At 41.4% G+C, this 25,896-nt stretch overlaps 1 protein-coding gene across 3 annotated transcripts in view; it reads left to right on the forward strand.

Annotated features, from left to right (window-relative positions):
* TRABD (TraB domain containing) overlaps positions 1-25,896 on the forward strand; it is a 40,351-nt gene that overhangs the window by 5,261 nt on the left and 9,194 nt on the right. For 2 of the 3 annotated variants that reach the window (XR_011138965.1, XR_011138964.1), the window contains 7 exons: positions 7,243-7,336; positions 7,663-7,725; positions 9,957-10,035; positions 12,660-12,826; positions 13,381-13,521; positions 20,741-20,851; positions 23,441-23,580. Coding sequence is in view for 1 of the 3 variants with exons in the window: in XM_068931404.1 (XP_068787505.1) it covers positions 7,702-7,725; positions 9,957-10,035; positions 12,660-12,826; positions 13,381-13,521; positions 20,741-20,851; positions 23,441-23,580 (662 nt within the window). In the remaining 2 variants the exon portion in view is untranslated. The remainder of the gene's footprint in view (positions 1-7,242; positions 7,337-7,662; positions 7,726-9,956; positions 10,036-12,659; positions 12,827-13,380; positions 13,522-20,740; positions 20,852-23,440; positions 23,581-25,896) is intronic. The other variant, XM_068931404.1, reaches the window with a different exon arrangement.

The following is a 25,896-nucleotide window of genomic DNA, read 5'->3' on the forward strand; positions in this document are numbered from 1 at the left end:
TATAGGAAGCCTCTTGCTTTCTTTGACTTTCATTGATAAAGAACGCTAGTGTGCAGTTTTTGCAGAACTAGAACTTAAGCCAGACTGGAGTCGATCTTTGTCTTAACTGTTCACGCAGAGCAATACAGAATTTCTTTCTTGCTATGTAATTTACATTGCATGTACTATGCCCTAATTTACATGCAATGGTGATTTAGTAATAGAATAGTCCACAGTGACAAACCAGAGTGTGTTTTAAGTGCATCGGTGTCCCAGGCTGGTTCTAATGTTGCAACATCTCCTGTCAAAGAAAATGAATCTGATTGTGATTTTTATCTTTTAGCTTCCAAAGTATGCAAGTGGATGTTGGCTCCAACGCTAAGGTACCTGAGTTTGGGTTGCCTACATCAGCATAGTTCACTTTGCAGGAGCGTCTGATTGATGCTCAAAGGGTAAAATCTGTATTTTGAAATTTATGAACTTCTGAGTCGTGAGAAACCAGACCCACAGTCTCCAACCATCTGTGATCACAGAACCAGTTGCTCAGTTAAGTTTCAGAGGCGTGGGTGGTGTCAAAGAAATATGTGCAATATGTAGAGTAGGTCACCTTGGTGATGGTTTTGAAATAAGTTCCAATTCCTGATTTTGTGACTGTTGCATTCTTTGGCAGTCAGATTTCAGCTGATGCATCCTTCTGAGTATGAGCAGTCTAACAACAGAGAAGAGACACCATTTGGAGCTGACAGTAATTTGTTTGTAAACATTTGTAGGATTTCTATGCAGAAGCGTGGGGGAAAAAAAATCCCATCAACCTGAAATACTCGGTCTACTTCCATTGCAAAGTAGGGTACTAACACAGAAGTGCGTATCTGTTAATTGGTTTCGCCTCTGTAGTAGGTGAAATGTTTGGTGTGGAAGGTACTATGTAGGCACTCAAAATAGCAAGCAATGAGTATACTGGTTTGTTAGTGAGAGAAAGGTTGTATCTATATCTTCTGGTCCAAAAATATCGATGTGCCTCTTGTATTAGCATAAAATAAGTTATCCTGTTAATGGATAGCAGCGTTCAGATGAGACATGCTTATGCAGTGTGTAGTACGAATCCAACGTACACAGACTTTACTACCTAAACTCAGTATCCGTTGCTAATGAAAGCACAGTTTCAGAATATGAAAGGAATGTGAGTAGATATGAGATACAGCAATAAAAATTTACTTAGGACAGACAAACCTGTGTTCTGGCCAGGAATGCCAGTGTTGCAGGACTGGATCAGGAGGTTGTTAATGAAATAGTCATTTGTGTGGTGCCTGTGGTTTGAGTTTGGCACAGGTCAGTGATGACAAGCCTTTGAGCTGTATGGCTATGGCATGATCTGGGGGATGTGCATAAGCATCTCGGTTTTATTTCCACAGAACCCTGCTTTACTGTTTGACACTGCTCTCAAAGCAAATTCAGTCCTCAGCCTAACTCTCATCTTTCCCACTGTGACTGTAGATGATCAAGGATTAATTATATTGGCATGTTATTTTGAGGAAGTGCTGTCCCAGAGGTGCAAGGAGGAATCTTCTTAGGGGTCAGTGGTTAAAAACAAAGGAAAACTCAAGCTGCAAAACTGAAATGCTTTGAAAGCTCCAATAGGCTCTGATCTACTTGTTTGGATATCAAAGGCCAGATGTGTAGATGTATGTAAGATGTATGTTTTTTTAAGTATTCATATGCCTCACTGTAAAACAGGAAAGTATGTTTAATCCTGTCTCAGAGATTGCAGGATTAATATTCCATCTGCTGTGAGATGTGGATACCTTCTGCATCGCCGGTGTATATTTTAAGTACGTAAAGTAATAATACAAGCAATTAAACTGTTTGGGGGCGGTGGGGGGAAGACAAGGTTGTTGGCTTTCTGTTTCAGTAAAAGTTGAAACAATTTGTAGTGGTTTTGTGGCCCATAATTTCTTACTGGTTATTCTGATGATGCTAGTGCTCAAAGCATGGAAAATGCGGTACAATTTTATGACTACAGAGAGAACTTTATTTGGTTTTTGCAGTGTCAACATGTTGAGGAAAGAAAATGTGTGTGAACTTCTGTGTAGCTCAGAATGAAGAAAACATATTAAATAGACTTCCGTTTTTTAAAGAATGATTGACTTTTGTAAGTAGAAATTTAAGAGGTTTCTTTTAAAACTTCTTATTGATTCACTGAAGGAAGCAAATTCAGACAGGCAATAGAGGATCAAATTCAGCTCTACTCTAGGAGGATATTTTAACTGCCTATTCATCTTTTGTGTTGTGCTTGAATTTTTTTACTGAACCCTGACTAGCTGTGACAATAAAATGGGGAAGGGCAGTCTCTCTTTAATAATAGCTCATGTGTTAGTGCCTAGTATTTGTCTTGATAGAACCCTTGATTTGTGAGCATAAATCTTCTTTCTGAGACTGGCAGCTAAGAGGGAGTTTCAGATGCCTAAATGTGCAGCTAGAGCGGAAACGCTTTGGTCAGCTAAGACTACCCCGTATGAAAAATGAGAGTGAGCATAGCCCGTAGTTCATCAGCAGACTTCACAAAGAGGAAACTCTTCTGAAGCGCTTTAACATCAGGAAGGCTAGGGAGTTGACATGAGATAGCACAATAGGAAAATCTTTCCTACTCCACTTCTGTCAACCGTTGTGAAGGATAAGCAGTAGCATTGCTAGAAGATCTTGTGCTTACATACGTGTTCCCCCCCCAGTTGGGGGTAAAAAAGAAAGAAAATAGAAGAGAAGGGCCTGGGAGTCCTGGTGAACAAATTAAGCATGAGGCAGCAGTGCGTCCCTGTTGGCAAGAAGGCCAATGGTCTCCTGGGGTGCATTAGGCAGAGTGTTGGCAGCAGGTCGAGGGAGGTGGTCCTGCCCCTCTCCTCAGCCCTGCTGAGGCCTCACCTGGAGTACTGTGTCCAGTTCTGGGCTCCCCAGGACAAGAGAGACACGGCACTACTGGAGAGAGTCCAGCGGAGGGCTACGAAGATGATGAGGGGACTGGAGCATGTCTCCTATGAGGAAAGGCTGAGGGAGCTGGGCCTGTTCAGCCTGGAGAAGAGAAGACTGGGGTGGGGGGGGGGATCTGATCAATGTGTACAAGTGTCTGAAGGGAGGGTGTCAAGAGGATGGGGCCAGCCTCTTCTCGGTGGTGCCCAGTGACAGCACAAGAGGCAACGGGCACAAACTGAAAGACAGGAAGGTCCGTCTGAGCATGAGGAGAAGCTTCTTTCCTGGGAGGGTGAGAGAGCACTGGCACAGGTTGCCCAGAGAAGTTGCGGGGTCTCCTTCGCTGGACACATTCAAAAGCTATCTGGACGCGATCCTGTGCAACGTGCTCTAGGTGGCCCTGCTTGAGCAGGGGGGTTGGACGAGATGATCTCCAGAGGTCCCTTCCAACCTTGGCCATTCTGTGATTCTGTGAATCCCCCTTTCCATGGGAAAAAGGTGATTGAATCAGGGATTCAGTCATGAAATAGTCCTTTGAGGAAAGTTCCAGAGGTAAAACCCACAGTTCCTGGATCATAAGGCTCCAGGTCAAGCTGCTGCTTGTTTCTTGTGGCTCCAGGAATTCTGCTTTCTGGTTGGTAATTTCAGCAGGAGGAATGAATGACAGATTAAGGCAATCTCCTGGGAGATAAGAGGACAAAAATATTTTCTAATATCTGGTCCTCAGAGGAGCCTAGAAGCCGCATCTCCCACTTTCTCTGAAAGAAATCCGCTGTCATATCTAAGATTTTTCATGTATGATCTCATGAAGACCGTTGCAGGCCTTTGAGGTAGTTGGAGAAGAGGGATTTGACTGATTTTTAGTTTTTCATGCCAAATCTCATTGTAAGTAGAATTCAAGGTTTTATGATGTTGTGACCTATAGATAGATATAATGAAATACAAAAAATAATTATCAGAACAGCTTACTTTGCCTGTGGCTTTACAACTTGTGGTTGAATTCCCTTCAGTTGCCTGGCAGGTTCTGTCCACCACCTCTTTTTTTTTTTTTTTTTTTTTTTTTAAATGCACACACACATATTAGTGTCATCTTCAGTAATCTTTTTTTTTCCCCCTGAGAAGCAATGCTGTGCAGACCTGATGTAACCACTTAACAACTTTGAGACTCTTATGTCCCTGCCAGATTTGTTTAAAATTCACCTGTAGGTTAGCAGGCACAGACAGAGAGACACACAGACAGCCTTATTAGCTAGTCTCATTTCTTTAGGAAGTTGGACTTGAAAGCAAAACCAAACAACCTCTCCCACCCTCTCCAAGGTTGAAAAATCAAGCACTGAGAAATTTGGAAATGCTTGAACGCAGGTTGCCTGGAAATTTTTCAGGACCTGGTGGCCCTCAAGAGCTGGATCAACAGGCTTGTGCTGGCAGTTGTGCTCCCTTCTGCCGTGTCCATACAGATACAAGTGCTTCACTTCCTTATCTGTAAAATGGGAAGTACAATTAATCCTTTCTCAGAGGCCCCAGGATTCATATTTAAAGTATTGTTGCATGTGGGTATCTTCTATGAGTACATAGATCTACAAGCGACAGTGACTTCTGAACGTGGGATAGCTAGGTCAATCTGGAGTCTAAGGTGTCCATCTAGTTCCCACCTGCTTTCTCCTGTGTTGTTGGTGAGGGTGCTGGGCACCCAGCTCCTGACTTTGTGCTCTGGTGTTAGTCTGTTTTCTGCCTGTTGCCCATCACATTGAATAAGCAAGTGCAAGCTAGCTTTAACACATGCGGCTTTTCATGGCAATCTTTCTGTCAGCTTTTAGATTCCAGCCAGTTTCAACAATTGTCTTAATGTTGAATGAATAACGTGAATTCCTAAGCATGTTATAAGGAAAAAAAATTTCGGGAAGAGGTCTTCTGCATGGGAAATTGCACCTCTGATTGAACTTTGACAAATCTAAGCAGCTAACAACAAGATCTTCTGGAAGAAATTGGTGACGGACTTGCCTATAGATGTGGCTACCTAGTGCCTCATCTAAATTTTACAGTATTGTGCAGTGGGTGCCTTGCAGAGATTTGAACCCCGTTGTGATGGAACTAGGAATCACATTGAACCGCTTTGTTTTCTCCAAAGGTTGTACAGGTCAGATAAAAAGTGGAATACTAGTTAGCATGAGTATCTTCAGAGCTGTCTCCAACACTGGGCACATCCACTGCTCTGTGGTGGTGAGGGTGTCTAAAATTTGACTTGGAGGAAAATTATTTGCTTCTTCTGTATAGGAGTTTAATCTTTAACTGAAACTTGCAGTTTACTATTTTTAGTAGCATTCCCATAGATAAGAGAGAGACTTTTCAAACTGAGGCAAGCCTTCAAACAGACTTAGTAATTCAGTTTGTATTTAGGTCAGCTAATTCACTGACAGAAAAATGTTTCAGTATTTTGCATATAAATAAACAGATAGAGAACCAAGTTCAGAGTTGAGTATCTATCTGGGTGCCTGTACGTCTCTGATTGAGGCTATAGTTGGACAATTGTTTTTTCAGAGGACAGTGTTGGCTGAAGCAAATAGATTCCGTGCTGTCCGCTCACTTTGGTTGGCAGAGTTGTGTGCGCAACTATTTGGTCAACTGTAGCTGAGCTTAAAATGCGTTCATAGGGGAAAAGAAAGAAGAGTTATTTTCTTTTAACCCGAATCTGTTTCCCACTCTGATTTGCCTAACCCCAAAAGTAGTTAAGCCAGTGTAATAGGGACAGGGCAGCATTAAATTGGGCATTGGATTCGCTTAAGCTAACACTGCCACCAGAAAACTGTGGTGAAGCCACTAGGCCTGCAGCATCCATGAGGTTAGCACATGTTGGTTCAGGCTGGCCGCCTTGGAGGAGGGCTGCCCTTTTGCTGTGCTTCTGTAGAGTAGCCCACAACACAAATAAATCGTGATGACACTGAAGCAGATAGAGCAGCAATTCAGGTTTACCTGCCGTTTCAGCCTTCTCTGACATCCAGGTTTCGTGGACTAGACTACTTACAAAGGAGAAGGCAAGGTTGCTCTTCTAAAATTTGTGTTCTGCATTGTAGCAAAACCAATACGTAATGTGAAAATGTAAGTTGTCTTTTTGGCTGTGTGTGCGCAGAATTCTTGCATGTATTTGGACAAATAATCTGTTACTGAACTTCTTACTGTTCTTACTATGTAGTTCTTACTTTAACAAGGTAGCTTGCCTCACAGCTTGAGAGCTATGTGTGTAGTTGTTGCCTGCGTGGGGTGCAGAGCTCTGTTGGATTTCTTGGGGATTTTGTCTCCAAAGAGACTAGGCTTTTACTCTCCTTGGATTTGTGTTGTCTAAACTGCAGCTGTGATCTCCAGTTTGCTGCGTGACCACAGTAAGTGGATGCTTGGATGTGAATTGTTGAAGCCTCACTGTACAAGTGTAGAGAGAGATGCATCACTTGTCTGAATTAGTGATACATTTCTTGCTGCCCAGGCGAATATTCTATTTTTATAGAAACCTATTTTAAGCACAGCTAGAAAGCAGTACAACTCCTTTTGGAATAAAGGCAAGGTGACTTGGTAAGGTATCGCATACTATGTCTTCAGGTAGACAGATAGGTTGAAGGGTGAAATCTGGTAAAACCAGGCAAGGTGTCATTGGTGTGCGTGAGGCTGCCCAGCACACGCAGGGAAATGTGATTGGTGGTGTAACAGAGTGCTGTGTGCGTGTACGGTGAAGTGGGTCAGAGGGATAAAACGCAAAATGCTGTAGTAGTGTTGTCTTTTATGAGTGTTTTGATTTTAGTGGGATAGCGGTAACAATAAGCAGAGTATTAGTCATTACTTCACTAACTTTTGCCATTTCTTCATCTCTTAGAATACCGCTGAAGTCAATTCAGAGCACTCTATAAGTTTCAGGCATAACTTCAGTATTTTAAGTATATGTACAAGGAAGGAATCTTAAAACCAAGATAAGGAAGCATTCAGCAAGGGTTTGAAAACCTGATTCTCAGGGTCTTTTATACAGATGCGAACTTCCTGATGATCTGTCCCCAGCGTATTTGTAACCTTACACACGATAACATGAGACAGACCAGATTCTAATGTGTGTTGCCCCCTGGATAAGTGTTAGGGCTGAGGTGACTTTCCTATTCCTTGCAGTGGTGAAGTCCCAGAAATACAGGAGAAGATTCCTAAAATTTGCCTAAAAATTGTCTTAATATAGATTACATTGTGGACAAGACAGAACTACTTGATCTGGCTGAGCAAGATTGTTGTTGTTGCTGAAACCTTTTCCTTGGCCAACTTGTATTTCAGATTGCTTATGAGAAAAATGGTGTTTTTGCAGAATGTTAGGCAGCAGATATGGCGAATTCTGAATTCCCGTGAAATCCGTTCCTGTTTTATCAAGGTATGTCTGGAAAACATGTCTCTAGTGTGCATTTAGAGCCAACCCAAAAATTGGGTTAATGAGACAGGTTAGTTTTACCTTGCAAGTGTGTGTGTGTGTATGTATGTATGTGTGTGTGTGTGTGTATATATATATTTTTTTCCACCCAGCAGGGTTGAAAAGTTGACATGTATACATCTGGTCTGCTGCTTTTATTATTTCAGCTTTTATCAAAGAAATGGTAGAGATGCACACCTCTGCTTTTTTTCTTGCAGTTCTTATTAAACAAATATTCTGGTATTTGCCCTTAATTTTTAATTCTCTTCTATTCCTTTTACTTTTTGCAGTTCTTGTGTGATTGGTGAAAATAAGCCTGCATTCCAGGGATGCAAGAGGAACAACAGCCTGAGGTAGGACTTGGAGTTGAAGTTTTTCCAGTAGAATTATAGGAAAGCTGAAGATTCGAACTCATTCAGGTCCCTAAGCTTGAGCTTAGGGAAGGCCTCCAAAGTGAAAGGTCAAGGCTACCAATGTGAGCCCCCTTTTAAAATAGGGATCTTTTTGAGTTTTGTTGTTTTGATGCTTTTAGATACCTATTTTCAGGGTTCTTTTCGGCTGCAATTGCAAGAGCTAGAAATGTTATGGGGTTTTTTTTGTGTTAATTTATTTGCAAGTGAGGATTTGTGCAAAACAGTCTAACCTGTGAGTTTAGACCTTCAGGAAAAATTGTCTTGTGATTACTACACAATTGATTGTGTATGGATGCTTGCACTGTGCATAGTTTAAGCTCCTTGTTGAATTAAACAGAAGTGCCTTTTTCTACGCTTTCTGTTCCTCTTCTTCTCCTTTCATCTCCGTTTATCTCAAAACCTTTTCCTGTCTAATAGCCTGAGTTTATGAAGTTGTACTATGAAAGTTAAGAATGTAGGTTCATGTATCATCTGTTAGTTAATTAAAAAAGAAGGGAATGGCAGACTTAATGTGTTCCGTAGTGCTTTTCCCACTTCAATGTTATGATGACAAAGCCAGCGTAAGTGATGGAATTAATTCCGTATGTTATAAACTGATACATTTTTTTCAAAATATTCTTTGTGACTAGAATTGCTTATGCAAGGACTAGAGAGTTCAACCATATGTTGTGAACAAAAGCCTAACTGGCATTAGATTAGTGTGTGTAATTGCAATTTGCAGTTGTCCATGAACAGACGTTTGCTTTGTAATGAAAGGGATGATATGCTGCTGGGGGTGTGTGAAACTTTGCACCGTAGAATTGTACTTTTTGGTCTTACTGCATGAATTGCAATGAAAAATTTTGCCTTGCCTTCATTGTGACCAAGGTAAGATACTCGGGAATTGATATCTGAAAATTACTGTCTGGCATAATGGAGTACAAAAAGAAATTACTTGTGCTGAAAGTTCTCAACAGCTGCTTTGTACAGTCCTGTTTTAAATCAGGTTAAGTACAAAGTAAATAAACCAGTCACCGTAGCTGAAAAGTTGACGTTGTTTGGGAGTTTGGCTGCCTACTTGCTGACTCATACTGCCTTTCATTTGGAAGGCTCTTGAACAATTAGGGATTCACATCCTGTGTCTAACTTTGTGACTTAACTTTGTGAAAATCTGGAATTCTTTAACAAGAATCATCCTGACTGAACTTTGAATTAATGCAGTTGCTTAAATATAGCTTGCAGTTGGGCTTTCCCTGCTTCTTAATTCTTTTTTTTTTTTTCTGCACTAACTGTACTTCCACAGCTTGGATGACTGATTTACCCTAGGCAGAATAAGTGAAAATGTTTGGATTCTGTGTTAAATTTTTAAAACTTGTATGTTAGTTATGAGTAAGAAGGATTTTGCTAGTCAAAGACCTGCCTTATATTCTTTCAATGTTTTTGTTTAAAAGTCAATCTTTGGAAGTCTTTTCAACTAAATTCTAATCTGTTGTGGGGGTAAAAAGTATACAGACTTCTCATCCTTTTGACTTTGATTTCTGATGTGTATAAAGTCAATATGTGCGTAAGTTTTATAAAATTGAGCCTGCATGTATGCATAGTTACCTAACGCTTATTATGTATGCATAATTACCTTACGCTCATAACAATAAGATATTAAATCAGACTCCTTCTGAATGGATGTATGTATTCTTGTGAGTGCTGATTCATGTTGCCAGACTCTTGACAGTCTAATGCTGACTGATTGGTAATTAAATAAAACATGCCATCTGAGAAGTGGCAATATTTTTATCATCTGTGCACACTTTCATTTCCAGCACAGAAAATTGTGTCATGTTGTTAGAGAGAATTTATTCTATTCTAGAGTCAGATTTTTTTTTTAAACTGTCAGGTATAAATATTATCTTTTTGAAATAGACTTGAAATGTTCAGTTTTAATATGCTCTTTAGCATACCTATGCAGCTATGAGGAAAAACAGTTGAAAAGCTACACCTGTTTTGAACTCTGACACTGCTTGAATTTAGCTGCCTGAATTATATGTGTGTGTATATATACATATGTACATATACTTATGTATTATATGTATATGAATGTTATATGTAGGTTCACATCAAGCAGACGCACAAGGGGAAGGATGTATGAAAACACTTCATTATAATTCCCAGCCTCCTTTTGAATTTGTTTCACACAGGCTGCTGCAGACCCAATGTCGTCCTCAGAAGCACCAGAAGATGGGCCAAAGGAAGCGTCAAGTATATCGCAGAATATCTGTATGTTTCCAGTTTACTGGGGAGGGTGTGTCACATTGGAAAAATATTAAGCTAAATGTCCGTGCCTTTTCCTTACCTAATGAGGATGTAGTTGTTCGTACGAAAGACACATGTGAACAACCTCGTGTTTGACTTAATCTGTTCATGATTTGTAGAAAGGCCTAAGTGCATGTACCACATTTGAAAAGAGCACTGACCTATTATATTGATTGGCAGTTTCCTGCTCCCATGCTTTCAAAAGAAACTAAATTGGGTTTTGATGTAATAGAGATATTCAGCTATTCTTTTAAGCTTGGTTCTGCTCTGTAAACCAAAATTAGATGCATACGTGTTTGAGTCAGTGTTCTGGCATCTGCTGTTACGATGTTGAATCAATTGTCACAGATGAAACACTTTGTCCATTCTAACATCCTGATAATTTTTTGGTATGAAGACCGAGCCTGCAGGATGTGGCAATAGTCCTATTTCAGTCACAACTGTCTTAGGAAGCCCAGAAAGAGTATCAGTCTTTCTCTTTTAGTGGTGAGGATCAGATAATGAGAGCCATTCCTCTTTCAGGAGGAAAAAAGAAAGGCGGCTTAGGATATGCTTTTTGTTTATTGATATACTGCTGTGCAGTTAATACATATGATCCTTCTTTTGAATAATAGGAGCATTCAGATTGAGTTTTCTGGCAAATAATAGGCTAAGAACTACCCTAGGGCAAGTTTGCACGTAACAGCAACGTTTCTATAATGCTGAAGTCGCTGAATAATCCCTGGAGGCTACAGCTTTCAGAAATAACAATCATGGGAGCAAATAGGGACCCTTAACCAAAGCAATGGAAGAAGCATTCAAACCTAAAGAAGCAGTGTGTGTTTTTTTTTTTTTGTTGCCTTTTTTTCCTCAGATATAGCAGTTGGTCTGGAGAATGTTTTCCTTGATTATATCTTTGAATGACAACATCTGTTACTGCACTGTTATAACAGTCTTTCTTCACGTGAAACATGATTCAGTCCAGTTTTAAATGTATATATGAGGTGGAGGCTGGAGAAACTAATGGGAAGGAAATCCATTAAGGGTTACTGAGTACATAGAAAGCACCTTCAGCTTGGGGAATCTGAGACATAAACGGCTGGAGGCTGGTAGCGTATTTGGGGAAAGCATCGTGTTTGCTTCCCTAGTTCTTATGCTCTTCCCTAGAAACCCACTTTTGACTGCTGTGGGAGACGGGTTCCTAAAGTAGGGTAGATTTTGGTTGACCCCCTATGGCTGCTTTTATGATCACGTGGCTGAAGGTGCTATGGAACAGCCTTACCCCTTTTTCTTTCCTTCTGCTTCTCCTACACCCTCCTTTGCCTCAGATTCATTTCAGCAGCCACATGGTCTTAGATCAGCTCATACTGATTGCAAACCCAGGTTCTTGAGTACTGACCATAAAGTAGTAGGCTGCTAAAATGCTAATTTAAAGAAGGATGTTGGAGGGTGTTTTTTGTTGTGAGTTTTGTAGGATTTTTATTTTTTTTAAAGAAAAAAACAACCCTCAAGACAGTTATTTGTGGGACAAATCTGGGAGGCAGAGCCATATAGTTAAAGCACAGAATCATGAGGAGAAAGAGAACGTATAGTAGCTGTCTGTAACTTATCTGTATCTCTGACATCCTGCCTGCACGCTGTTCATTAACCTTTTTTTCTCCTGGGATTACAGTTCTATTCCAGTCTTCTGGACCACTTCAGACCTCTACTAACTTATGTAGCAGCTTGCCAGAGAAAGAGTTGATTGGAAGCAAAACTCTCCCACTTGATTTTCCGCCCCCCCTTCCCCCCCCCCCCAAGACCCATTGCAGCCCAAGAATAATTATTTCAAAGTTACAGTATTTCCCATTGATAGAGAAGCTTCAGTCTTACATTTCAGTTAATCCGGCTTCCTGGCATTCCCCAAGCAACTGTGATGGAACTGATAGACCTGTCTATATTTCCATGGCAAACCCGATATAAATGGGCTGAATTAATGTTGTACTATTTTGGCTTAAATAGGTTGTTGTTGAAACTAGGGAAGAATAACTGGTTTTCTGACCTCAATGCCTCTTTTAATGTTCAATTTTCAATTGTATACTGATCCATTGTGTATTAGTCACACAAGAGGCTAAGATTGGTACTGGTAGGTATGCTACGTGCTCCAATACGTACAGATGACTTTACTAGCATAACTCGTACCAATATAAATATGTTGCTATCATTTATACAGATAAAATCCCAAAAGGGAATGCTTCTGTTTTAGAATAAAATGCCTTTTTTTTCCCCCAATTTAGTGTATACCTTTTCTAAGTATTCTTTGCTTCTCTATTCACCCCACCTGCCACACAGCTTCTCTCTTTCCCTTACTGGACTGCGTGGACAACCTGTCCCAGTGTCCACAGGGTAGGAAACCTGGACTGAAACCCATGCTTGGAGGCAGCCTCTCCAGCGGTGGCATTCTCAGTGATGTTGCCTCAGAATTGAATGTAAGATTACAGTGGTAAATCAATGGCCTTTTAGTTCTGCTCTGCTGCTTAGTGGTGACATTTTTTGTTTTTCTGTTTTACTTACCTGCGTTTCATAGTCATGCGTGCTTTCTTGTTTTGTTTTTTTCCTAATGTTTATAGCTGATGCAGATGCATTTAAAATTCTGCTGGAGATGAAGATGAAGAAGAGGCAGAAAGTACCCACTTTACCAAGCACTGTGACGGAGCTTGACACAGAGGAGGGTTCTAAAGTCTATGTGGTTGGAACAGCCCACTTCAGTGACAGCAGCAAAAAGGATGTAGTGAAGGTAAATGTGAAGGAGGAGCCCTTTGACAGTGTGCTTATAATGTTGTCAACTTAGCATTAGCATTAAGTATGTCACAAAGTAGAACACGGTCCAGCTCTCTTGACTTGGTTCTGTGCTATAACCTCCAGATTCTGTAGCTGAAGTTAGCTATTGAGGGGGCTGACAGCATCATGGGATGAAATAAGAGGCAGCCATGTTATCCTGAGAATTTTTTGGACCCAGTAGCTTGCTTTCCCCTCCCAAATACTCAAGTTTGTCCTCTAAAGAGCAAATGCTTTTAACAGTCCTAGTGCTTTCTGTTCCCCCCCCCCCCCCCACTACAATTTGTATTCCATCTTCCTTTCTCGGAGTATCCAGCAACTAAAGTATTTCACTGGTATCTTCCCCTTCCCCCCCCCCCCCCAATAAATAGTTGAATAGGTGAAGCCTTGTATGCTTTTTCACTGTTCTGTTAATTGAAAATAATTGGTGGAATGGGCTTCTGTTATGCCCAATGCAAATTACTCTCCTGAAAGATCAGTACTAACTGGTGCAAATAAATTCGTCTTTTTCAGACAATACAGGAAGTGCAGCCTGATGTTGTTGTGGTGGAACTATGCCAGTACAGAGTTTCTATGTTAAAGATGGATGAAAAGACATTACTAAAAGAGGCCAAAGAAATAAATCTGGAAAAACTTCAGCAAGCTATAAAGCAGGTATGATTCCCATAGTGAGAATTAAAGGTTTGTATTAAGAAGTGATTTGTCAAATTACAACCAGAAGCAGTGTTCCCATCAGCTGTGCCCCTAATAGTTGTCACCCAGGGAGAGTTCTGTTAGAGTGGCAAAGTTAGGTTTGGTATTTTGTTTTTAGCTTCATTATGGAAGGCTTCTGTTCCACACTTGGGTTGTCTGGGCAGTCGTTTACTGCCTCTTCATGGGTTTAACAGTTGCTCTGTTTGCAGGACACAAGTTTAACTTTGTAACTGTGATGTTCCACTAATACATTTAAACATGATTATTATCCCTAGGATTTGCATCTATATCACAGCTATTTAAGGAGCACCTAACTCTGGTGTTTGTGGTGATCTATTGAGTTGCATTCCTTCTTCATCTTAGTATGTTGCTCTTCCATATTTTTTTTTTTTAAATTCCACTCTACTTCTCTTCCCAGTAATTTTTGACAGTAGGCCTTGGGAGATGTTTTAAAAATCTGGGCAGAAAAGAGTTACAAACTCAATTTGTAACTGGCAGTCTGTCAGTGTTTGGATGCGTGTGCAAAGCATGACTGTTGTCCTGTATTTTCAATTTCACCCAATTAACTTGTTAACTTGAGTAATTTTACACTAAGGACAGTGAGATCATACAAAATTGATCATAAAATGATCATAGGATGTTTGATTGGAATGGCAGCATCTGGTCAATAGTCATAAATGTTTCCAGTGTTCAGCTGAATGACCGAATTCATAGATTGATGTTTTGGTTGTATGGTGCAGACACATCATCAGTTATTTATCTTATTGATGTCACTGGGGAATTTCCAGGATTGCAGCCCTATTAAGAACATAACCTGCATCCATGCAAAAGCACATGCAACGGCTAGAGGCTAGCCTGTTTTGTGTGCGTATATATATACGTAGCTTCTCAATACAGTCTTTCTAACTCATATGATTAAGCAATAATGAACCTTCCCAGTTTTCCTTGTGTCTTATCAAAGGATAGAACATTGCAAAACACTTGAATATTGCATGAATTAGTATATACATCTGTTTGTTTTAGGTAAGGTGGTTTGTTTTGATGCATGTAGTCAAAGTAATTTATCCTCACAACAATCTATGCAGCATTGGGGGTTCTGACCTGATAAACAGGTGCATAAGCCTTCTTTTTATTTCAAAGCTAAAAGCAACAATTCTTGCTTTGCTATCCTGTTTGAGGGAGAAGGCCAGTGAAAATCAAATAAAAGAACTTATTTCTGTGATGCAAGTTCATGTTGGCAATTTTGTAGTGTAGTTGGGAGTTTGTCAGGACTTGAAGTGATTTATGTGTGCAGCCGCTAGGCATCACAGCTTATGCTGGCTCCAAAACCAGAGAATAATAAAAGACTTCCTACTGGTTACAGCTCAGTCTTACTTTCCTTTGTCATCAGGAGTAACGCGAATAATCACTAGGACATCCTGCCTTTTAAATACTATATTTTTCCGTGTATAATCCCAACAATAAAACAGAACAGTCCCTCCCCACTTTGAGCAGCCGTGTGGATTGTACAGGTGTAGGGAAAAGCAGGAAAAACACTCCATGAACTGTCTCACGCTAAATTACAGTGGCTTTATTTTTCCCCCTAGTAAAAATCAAACCAGCTGCTGAGTTGCTCCATCCTCCTAGACGCTTCAGTTTGCTCTCTCACTTCATATTGTTCAAATAAGCGCTCGGGCCCAAAGGTTGCACCGAAAGTTAAAACTGCATATAACTTTCATCTTGTAGTATAAAATTAGAAGAAGAAAAGTCTCTTTTGTACTCGCTTGTGTAAATCTTAAGCAGTAAAATTACATTTTATTACTCTTAATTGAAGCTGGAAAATGAGCTATTAATAGAAGAAAATTATTGCACGCTTGCAATGGATCGCTAGTATTCGCAGCTTATCAAGCAACAATTACAGGTTAAAAATAGCCTTCCTCCAACCCCTCCTTTGCTTTGAAACCCAAACAGTGGTTTACAAAGAACTGCCTATTCACTGTCCAATAAGCAGAGCAACCCAGTGCGGACTGGAGTCTGGCTCAAATGGGGATTACTTGAAGGTGCGCTGTAACAATTGGCTTAAACCAAACTGGTAAGACTTGTTTTGTCTTCTCTTTTGGCTTGTTTTTCCGCTGTCCCTTCTGTGTCTGCACCGGAGCTCGCATGGCCATGTGGCAGTCTGAATAGGGCTTGCTTTTTAGCTGGGTCATGTCCCTACGTGGCTGTATGATTGCTGGTCCTGACACAAAGGAGGAGATGGGAAACCTTGCCCTCAGGGAGGGGAGAAAGTGGACTCATAGTAACAAAATCTTAAGTCAACCTCACTCTTTTTTTTTCTTTAAACCTGTCCCTTCAGGATGAAGGTTTTACACAAAAAATACACCGACTTACATGCTTTTAGCCAGTGAAAAAGCTGTCATTTTGCACAGCATGTTTAAACACTCCATGTTTAGGTAACCTACAGCATATCCATTTTATTTTACAGATGATCTTGTAAATTGGTAGATGAAAGGTATCTCCACATGGGCTGCAGGTTGCAATCACTTGCTGCCTTCACTTGCACTTTGAAGTCAAACTTTTCCAGTGCATTTGCAAGCAGTAGGAAAAGCAGTTCCAGTCTCCAGGCTGCAAGAGTGTGTCCATGGCAATTAGTTCTTCTGAAAGAAGAAATCCGGGGACTGTAATATATTGCCTGTGTATGTCCCCAGTTCCACAGCTACGTTGTTGGATTTGTAACTTGTTACACAGTTGGAAAGTTAGCTGCAAGCCTCTGTTCCCCAGGCTATGTTCCTGTGCGCAGCGTAAGGATGGCTGTTCTAAGTCTAGTGAGAGATTTGTCTGCTCCAGAAGCCCTCTGACAGTGGCTAATAATGGATGCTTAGGGAAGAGTATAAGCAGCTGTGGTCAGACTTTGGCCTGATACTCCTCTCTCCTTCCACCCTTTTTACTGCGTCCATGCTAGCCACAATGTCCTGTATATTATAATCTTCATCAGTCATCCCTTTCAGAGCTTCATGAGTTTTAAATATATTTATTTCCTCTCATATTTGATCTTTCTCTGTACTTTTTCCAGTTCAAATGTGTTGTCTTCAAGACACAAGTCCACCGGAGATTATGTAATAGCACCCTGATGTTTCTAACTTGTTCCTTTCCTGATAATCCGTATCATTCTTCTTGCTTTCTGACTACTCTTAAACACTGAGTTGACAAACTTGGTATTCCACGTTCTCTCTCCTGTGTGCCAATAGTTCTGCATCATGTTACATGTGCAGTCAAGTTTGTCTTTCCACATGTGCATGGCTTTGTGTTTACGGCTATTGCATCTAAACTGAGAATTTGCCATTCACTCAGGGTTTAATTCCATTTTATAGTCAGCTGTCCTTTTTCTGATACTGAATAATTTTTTATTGATAATAACCTCGTGTGGTATTTTGTTCGCATCATTAATGCTATGTTTTGCTCTTTATCCCCAAACACTCTCCGACTGGCCAGTTGTTGCTATTTGCCACTACATGCTGCTGCTTGTCACTTTTCGTCTCCTTGAAGCTGAGCAAATATAGGAGGCCCTGAGTTTCATGCAGTTTTAAGAGCACAAAGGGCTCAGACATGTTTCAAAGTTGCCTCCCTTTGATACTTAGCAGGGTGCATCTTTCTTCACTGTGCTTAGAGGGGGGAAAAAGAAATCCAACCTCAAACACATCAATTCTGAAGGGGCAGCAGCTCACAGATGACCTATGAGTAAGAAGTCGAGCAAAGCGGGCAGGAGACCTGCACGGATGAGCAAGGAACTCCTGGCAAAACTCCAACAGGAGAAGGAAGTCTACAGAATGTGGAAAAGGGGACAGGCCACTTGGGAGGAATACAGGGACGCTGTCAGAGTGTGCGGGGATGCGATGAGGAAGGCTAAGGCCCATTTGGAACTAAATCTGGCAAGGGATGCCAAGGACAACAAGAAGGCCTTCTTCAAATACAACAGTAGCAAAAGGAAGACTAGGGAAAACGTGGGCCTGCTGCTGAATGGGGCGGGTGCCCTGGTAACAAAGGAGGCAGAGAAGGCGGAGATACTGAATGCCTTCTTTGCTTCAGTCTTTACTGCTAAGGCCAGCCCTCAGGAATTTCAGAGCCTGGAGACAAGAGAAAGTCTGGAGAAAGGAAAGCTTTCCCTTGGTTGAGGAGGATCAGGTTAGAGATCGTTTGTCCAAACTTGACATCCATAAATCCATGGGCCCCGATGGAGCGCACCCACGAGTGCTGAGGGAGCTGGCGGATGTTATCGCTAGGCCACTCTCCATCATCTTGGAAAGGTCCTGGAGATCAGGAGAGGTGCCTGAGCACTGGGAGAAAGCCAGTGTCACCCCAGTCTTCCAAAAGGGCAAGGAGGAGGAGCCAGGGAACTACAGGCCTGTCAGCCTCACCTCCATCCCGGGAAAGGTGATGGAACAGCTCCTCCTGGAGGTCATCACTAAGCATGTGGAGGACAGGAAGGTGACCAGGAGTAGTCAGCACGGATTCCCCAAAGGGAAATCATGCTTGACCAATCTGAGAGCCTTCTCTGATGGAATGACTGGCTGGGTAGAGGAGGGGAGAGCAGTGGATGTTGTCTCCCTGGACTTCAGCAAGGCTCTGGACACTGCCTCCCATCACATCCTCGTAGGTAAGCTCAGGAAGTGTGGGCTAGATGAGTGGACGGTGAGGTGGATTGAGAACTGGCTGGATGGCCGAGCTCAGAGGGTTGTGATCAGTGGCAGAGAGTCAAGTTGGAGGCCTGTAGTGAGCAGTGTCCCTCAGGGGTCAGTCCTGGGTCCAGTCTTGTTCAACGTATTCATCGATGACCTGGATGAAGGGACAGAGTGCACCCTCAGCAAGTTTGCTGAGGATACAAAACTGGGAGGAGTGGCTGACACACCAGAGGGCTGTGCTGCCATTCAGAGGGACCTGGACAGGCTGGAGAGCTGGGCGGAGAAGGAACCTCCTGAAGTCCAACAAAGGCAAATGCAGGGTCCTGCATCTGGGGAGGAATAACCCCAGGCACCAGGACAGGCTAGAGGGCTGACCTGCTGGAAAGCAGCTCTGCAGAGAAGGACCTGGGAGTCCTGGTGGACAACTAGTTAACTATGAGGCCCCAAGGGCAATTGCTGCCAAGAAGGCCAATGGTCTCCTGGGGTGCATTAGGCAGAGTGTTGCCAGCAGGTGGAGGGAGGTGATCCTGCCCCTCTCCTCAGCCGTGGTGAGGCCTCACCTGGACTACTGTGTCCAGTTCTGGGCTCCCCAGGACAAGAGAGACACGGCACTACTGGACAGAGGAAGGCACTGGAGCATGTCTCCTATGAGGAAAGGCTGAGAGAGCTGGGCCTGTTCAGCCTGGAGAAGAGAAGACTGGGGTGGGGGGGGGGATCTCATAAACGTGTACAAGTATCTGAAGGGAGGGTGTCAAGAGGATGGGGCCAGCCTCTTCTCGGTGGTGCCCAGTGACAGCACAAGAGGCAACGGGCACAAACTGAAAGACAGGAAGGTCTGTCTGAGCATGAGGAAAAACCTCTTTCCTGGGAGGATGAGAGAGCACTGGCACAGGTTGCCCAGAGAGGTTGTGGAGTCTCCCTTCCTGGACACATTCAAAAGCTATCTGGACGCGATCCTGTGCAACGTGCTCTAGGTGGCCCTGCTTGAGCAGGGCGGTTGGACGAGATGATCTCCAGAGGTCCCTTCCAACCTTGGCCATTCTGTGATTCTGGGATCTCAGCCTGCATTACCTTAGTTTTCGTTTTCTTTGTGGGGATCTTTTCTAAGCCTCTGGAAGCTCTTGTCCTCAGGGCTTTTGAACTGAATCTCAAGAGTGCTGAAAACTGCTTCTCATTGCCCTCTTCCTCGTCTGTCCCCAGGAGCCCCATGCTCTGTCTTTCTGCTTAGGTGGCTTCCTACTCCTGTGTGTCATTCAGTTGTTCTTTCAACATGCCCTGCTTTCTGGTTTGTGGCATGGTTAAACACTCAACTGGCTTTGAAAGTAGCCCCGCTCTTTTGCCCGTTCTGGTCCTCAATGATTCTACAATTCACTTAACTGCAGAATACTTGCAACTTCCTTTGGAGAGGTCACGCAAGCATCAGAGCTAGCACTGGGTGCATCATCCGAGCATGGCACTGGGAGCAAGGAAGGGAACCAGCACCTTCCTCTGCTGACTTCAGGCAGTTATGTTAACTCCAGCTATCCCCTCTAACCTTATCTTCAGTCATGTGGAGCAGCTGATCCAGCAGGAAACCTTTGGGGAAGGAGTTGGGGAGACTGCCTGTTGTGGCAGCAGTATGGAGTGATGCCAAGTTGCAGGGGATGCATAACCAGGCTTGGTTTGCCCCTGGGGGTAAGTAACACTCAGCCACTGAGTCTCAGTCCTTAAGAATTGCTGGTTCAGGAAGAACTAGAACTAAACTGAGGTGTTTTCATTTCTTTAAAAAGAATAAAAAGGAAAACTTGGAGAAACATATGTAAGAGGCTCCTCACCCCCCTCCCCTTTATTTTAAGGTGTGAGAGGGAGTTTCCAGCCTCTAGCCTTTGCACGAGATGTCTTCAGTGTGCTTGTGGGAGTGACTCATACCCAGGACTTTGAGGGTTTTCCTAAGGTTTCATGTGCTGAAATCGTGCACAACAAATTCTTGCACAAGAATTCGTGCTCAGTGTTTCTGCAGCTGCTGACTTGACTAGTGCTCTGTACAGTGTTTCCCTGGGATTGTGAGAGTGTTTATGATTAGACCACTAGATATTTCCCCTTCAGCATCCCTATAATATAGAATTCAGTATACATTCAGTGCAATGTACTCTTATAGTCTGGCTTCTTTTCTAATTGGGGAGGTTAAGAAAAAATAAATGTACAGTATGAGCTGTTTTATCATTCACTTATTCAGACACTTCCTTCAAGCAGGTGGAATAGGAAGAAAAGCAGCCAGTCTTGCTGGCCTTTGCTGTAGTGCCTTTTTGTTGAAAGGGAAAATATCTTGCTTATATGCTGAGGTGAAAAGCTGCTTTACAAATGATAGAAGCTGAAATAAAAGGGCTGTATTGATCACTGAATTGGCTCCAAAGGGTAGCTCCAGTATTTTTCTTCACCAAGGGTAGTTAATGTTTTTTTATGATTGTGAACAGTGCATTCTTCTGAGAAATCCAAACGGCTAGTTGGCTTTCATTTTAATGTTCTTCTCCCTTTTCCACCAGAATGGAGTCATGTCTGGATTGATGCAAATGCTGCTTCTGAAAGTCTCTGCTCACATCACAGAACAGCTGGGAATGGCCCCAGGCGGAGAATTCAGGGAGGCTTTCAAAGAGGTGAGGACTTCAAATGGTTCTTTGAGGTCAAACTACTGGCCTTTTGCTCCCAGAGTCAAACTAAATAAAGGCTTTTGTTAGTTACTGGAAAAGAGTGTTCTGGCGGTATTTTTTCTGAAGCCTATGAGGTAAGAGTTATCTTCAGCTTCAAAGTATACTCAAAACTGCCGAGGTCTGTAGCCTTGAGTGATACAAAGGAAGCACCAAAAAGGCTTTAAATATTAAGTTTTTTTCCTGATGATATGTTAATGGCATTTGTTTTAGTTTTATTAATAATTTGCTAATTTTGTTCTTGTTGAATAATTGTTGTTGGATAGTGAAATCGTAACAGTAAGTCCACTAACAGAAACTGAGGAGTCTAGCGATTTGTTTTGGTTAGTTGTCTCTGTCTTACTGTTCAGTTTTTGTGGTCATCCACCCCATGCCTACACAAGTTAATATCTTTGTCTAGCTTTTGGTTTAATTTACCTGGGTCTCTCAAACAAATGCCCCCAACCATGCCTTCAGTTTGTCTGTCTTAAGCTTCTTCCAGAAGAAGGTTGGGGAGTTGTTTTGTTTTCAGTCTGTCATGAGGGCAACACTGTCCTGTTTACCAGATCACTGTTTGCTGTTAGGCACCCCTATGTTCCAAGGTGGGATGTGGCAGGCTTTATTGAAAAATATTTGTGTTTTTTATGTTAAAGTCCAGGCAAAACCAAAAAAAAAAGTCATAGCTGGTAAAGAAAATTTGTGCTTGTCAACGGTTCTTTTCTCTTTTTCATTTCTTGAAACTTGAAGGGTGGTTTTTTTGTTTTGTTTTTAAACCCGGCTTGTTTGTCTTAAGTAAAATAAGACTTGCTAGTATCTGGTTTAGGCTATACTGCTTGAAGACTTACTGTTTCAGGGCATTTTTGTAATTTGTCTTTAGGTTTTTATAATCTATATATAATATAGGTTTTTATAATCTATATATAATATAGATATAGAATATAATAAGCTAAATATTAAGCTATGCTTTTGGGATGTGCTTGATAATTTGTGAGGATACGTAAAAACTGTGCCCATCAGTCATCAGGAGCTACAATTTAAGTAATAGTAATGTCTAACTTCCCAAATAATTTTAGTTGTCAGTGATACATAGTAGAATTATGCACCTCAATTAATTTAAGCTGTTTAGAAATTAAGTGTTTAGTCTGTCCCGATAGCTGTTGGAGGCACCAGTATGCCCTTCTAGGGAGCTATCTAGTAGTGGCTTTCCTCCCTCCCTTCTCCTCCTCCTCCACTGAGTGTACCAATATACTGGATGACTAGTTAGTTTAGATAACAGAGGAGCAAATGCATCTGACCCCTGGAAGTGATTCATGGAGCAAATGATAATTCATTTTTTAGGATAAAAGCTGAACCTTTCTAAGGTTATCATCCTGATGTATGTATATTTCTCTGAACTGAATACTTATGTTCTTAATTGGATCCAGTGACTATATGGTAATGAAAATTTTAGGTCTCGATCCTGGTCCCACTGGTGGTGGTGTCAGGGTTTCAACCTAGGGAAACTGTCTCTATGGCATTAATGAGATCTAATGCATTCATCCAAAAAGATTGTATGGGGAAGCAGAATATCTCACTGGTCTTGGTCCTACCTGTTCTTTTACCATGCCTTCTTGTCTTACTGCCAGCTGCGGTATTGGGAAGTAAATAGCAGCTGCACTTCTGCTGTGGGTTAAAGCCACTTTTTGTTGTTGTTTGAAAGTATTGAAAGGCTATTTCCACTGTATGTATCCACCTTCCAGAATGTATCATTCTAGATTATCTGAGTTAGCTGCTAGCAAGGAAATCTCAAATGGTGGAACACGCTCTAGCTGTCAAAGACTCTGGAATAATTCTGTCTATTTATCCTTAGTAAAAATAAAATTGTTTCAAAGGCCCATTTTCCTGAGTGTTCTGGACCAGACTTAAATTGTGTGGTTTTTTTTTTTTTTTTCCCAGAAACAGCATTTAAAATAATATCGTCTCTGTCGTCTTCTAAAATGGTTACTTGAAATTTTTTAATACTTGTATGTTTAACAAGGAGTTTTCTAGTAGTACTGTAATGGAGTTTAGGTTGACAAATATTTTAGCAAAATTTCACCTGGCCTTGCTATGTGGTATCTGGCGTTAGTTCTTGTTTTATAAGCTCCTTCAGCTCTGAATTTACTCTGTAATCACAAAAGGTCTGACAGGTTTGATCCTGACAAATCCTAGTTAAATTTAGGCAAAATGATCAAAGTCATTTTACTTGGGAGTTTATTCAGATCTAGATAGGTAAACGGATAGGGCTGAATACCTAAAGTAGTCATAAGCAGGAGCTTTCTATCTGGGAAACAGTAAAGCAAAAAAAAAAAAAAAAAGGATGGTATTACAATTTATATTTTTACTATAAATGACTTAAACTCATGGCTGATGTATTCCTTTATGAAGTAGTATATTGAAAAGCAAATAACTTTTTCTTAGTGTTGAATTATGACACTGCTTTGCCCTTTTTTGTTTGTTTGCGGCACCTCGGATAACATAAGACGATGCACAGTGCTGTAATGTGGAATGTTACGTGGTAATCTGTCTCTTCTCTTTTAGGCTAGCAAAGTACCTTTCTGCAAATTTCATCTCGGAGACAGGCCCATCCCTGTTACGTTTAAGAGAGCAATTGCTGCACTTTCGTTCTGGCAAAAAGTCAAGCTTGCTTGGGGCCTTTGCTTCTTATCTGATCCAATCAGGTATGAATATGTATCCCATCTGTTTATCAAGGGTGAATTGTTCAACTCCTCAGTTTGACTTTAGCAGGAGCCGAAAGTCCTCAGTGCACAGCCTGATGTAATGAACCCTTAAATTAGTAAGGATAAATATACAAACTACCCTCTAACTTACCGTGTTTTTAAAAAGGCTAACATCGTGTTCCATCCTTTTTTGATTCAGTACTTTCAGGTTGTGGATAATATTGCAGAAGCTAGGGATTCAGTGCTGGAGATTTCCTAGCTTTACTAAAACAAACAAGCAAGCAAACAAAAAACATTTTTTTCAGTTTTATGCCGAACAGAAAACCTTTCCCACTGCCATTGTGGATTTTGTAAATGGAAGAGAGTAGGGCTTCCCTGTGCTAACATATACTTATTTAAGGTTTCCAAAGGACTTGGGGCCTGCTATGCTAAGTCACCTCTGGACGAGGGAAGCTTGAGAGCTGAATCAACGTCGTCTGCGGTCTGAGCAGATTTTTGGAACAAGAGAGAACATTTAAACTTTGTGGGCAACATGTCTGACTTAATAACAACGCCCCTTTATAAAAGGGAATTGTTGTTAGGAACTTTTGCCTTATGGTAATACTTCTCAGACAGTTATTCTCTTGCTCAGTTTGGTTTCCTCTGCCCTTGTGCGAAAGCATTGTGCGAAATTTATTTCCTTTCTGCTTCTGGCCCCGAGTAAGTGTGAGAGAACTTGCTTGGGCTGGGTGAGAACGTATGCCCAGCTATCCTCCTAAGTTCCTTGTGCTCCTGACAGACTTGCAGCAGTGATAGGTTTGCCAGAAACTGGTGGCCAATACATGTGGTCCCTGAACCTCAGTGCCTGCCTTGTTCCCTGTGCATAGACTGGATCTATGCACAGCTCGTGAAGTGAACTATGCTAATTTTTCAGGCATTTAAAATTGGTTCAGGACTCAAACTATAGTAGGAACAGTCAAGACAGCCTTGATCCAGTTTTGACTTTTATTTATTGTTGTTTCCTGTAAACGCTTGCTATTACATTCAGCTATAAAACGAGTCTTTCTGTCCATTAACTGCAGTTCATATGGAAAGTAAGTTTTATTACTTATTAGTCTGATACAAGTGTGAAACTATTTACAGATTTTTGGTGGGCACTGAAGGATTTATTTCTCTGCAACTTCTCCCATTTCTTCACTTATCCTGAGAAGATTTCAGTTTTCAACTGCAATATTAACATAATTATGGTAGACGAATGCTAACTTCTCATACAGATGAACTTCAAATTTGGATGTAATAACATCCAAAAATTGTCGTACAGTTGATCTGTGAAATTTATGATTTTAAGAATAACGTGGGTAGGAGTAGATTATAATCGTCCTTCCTTATTAGGAGGTTGTGTGCAGATGTATTGTGTAGACATGATCAGTGAGCTGTCAGTATGTGATTCTCCTGAAAATGGAGTAATAATTGAACACCAAATTTGTCAGTCTGGGTGATTTGTTGAAAGCTGGCAATGTGTTTCTTCTCCTTTTCGTTGTCCCCGTTTCTATTTGTAGTGTTTCTTTTGATCTCGGAAGCTGAGTAAAGAAAGCATATGGTGGAATCATTCTTCAGTAGACAGTGATGCAAAACCACTCACCTTGCTACAAACTATGACTGTATCACAACCTTGGGAGCAAACAAGGTTAATGGCACCTGTAAAAGATATAAACTCATTATGTTTGCTCCTCCGTTTCTTACCCTCTTTATTTCTGACTCATTTTACATTTTCCTGTTCAAGAAATTAAAAATCTATAACTTTGACTTCCCTGCTGAAGACCTGTGATTGATGCTAGAAACCTGCAGAACTGTTTGCATCTCTTCAGACTGCCTCTGTGCCTTACAGTGTGTGTGTGTGTGTGTTTTTCTTATTTTTATGTTTTAAATACAGCTTCTGTGTGTTGGGTGATCAGATCCACTTCCTCAGGAGTGCTCTGCGTTGCCTCTTTTAAGCTTATTAGCATACACTGAGAAGTGGGGAGCCGTGATTACTACTACTTTTGATTCTCTGTGCTTTTGCTCAGTTTAGTTGTTAGTCTTCAAACTGGTGAAGGTGAAAATCCATTCAGTTGAACTGCCTAAAGGCAAATGACCTCTCTTGTCTTTTCCTGACTTCAGAGGCATTAAGTATCCAGTTTTACAGGTTTAGGGAGATTGTTTTCATTTTGGAGAGGAGAACTGTAAAGCGTGTATTTATGCGTAAACATGGTTGACCCCATGAAGTTACAGGGTTTTTTTGTTAGTCTGTCTCTGTTGGGCTTTAAAAATCATTAAATAGATACTGAGAAAACTTTT

The sequence above is a fragment of the Struthio camelus genome, chromosome 1 (genome assembly GCF_040807025.1).
Source record: "Struthio camelus isolate bStrCam1 chromosome 1, bStrCam1.hap1, whole genome shotgun sequence".
Classification (NCBI taxonomy): Eukaryota; Metazoa; Chordata; class Aves; order Struthioniformes; family Struthionidae; genus Struthio; species Struthio camelus.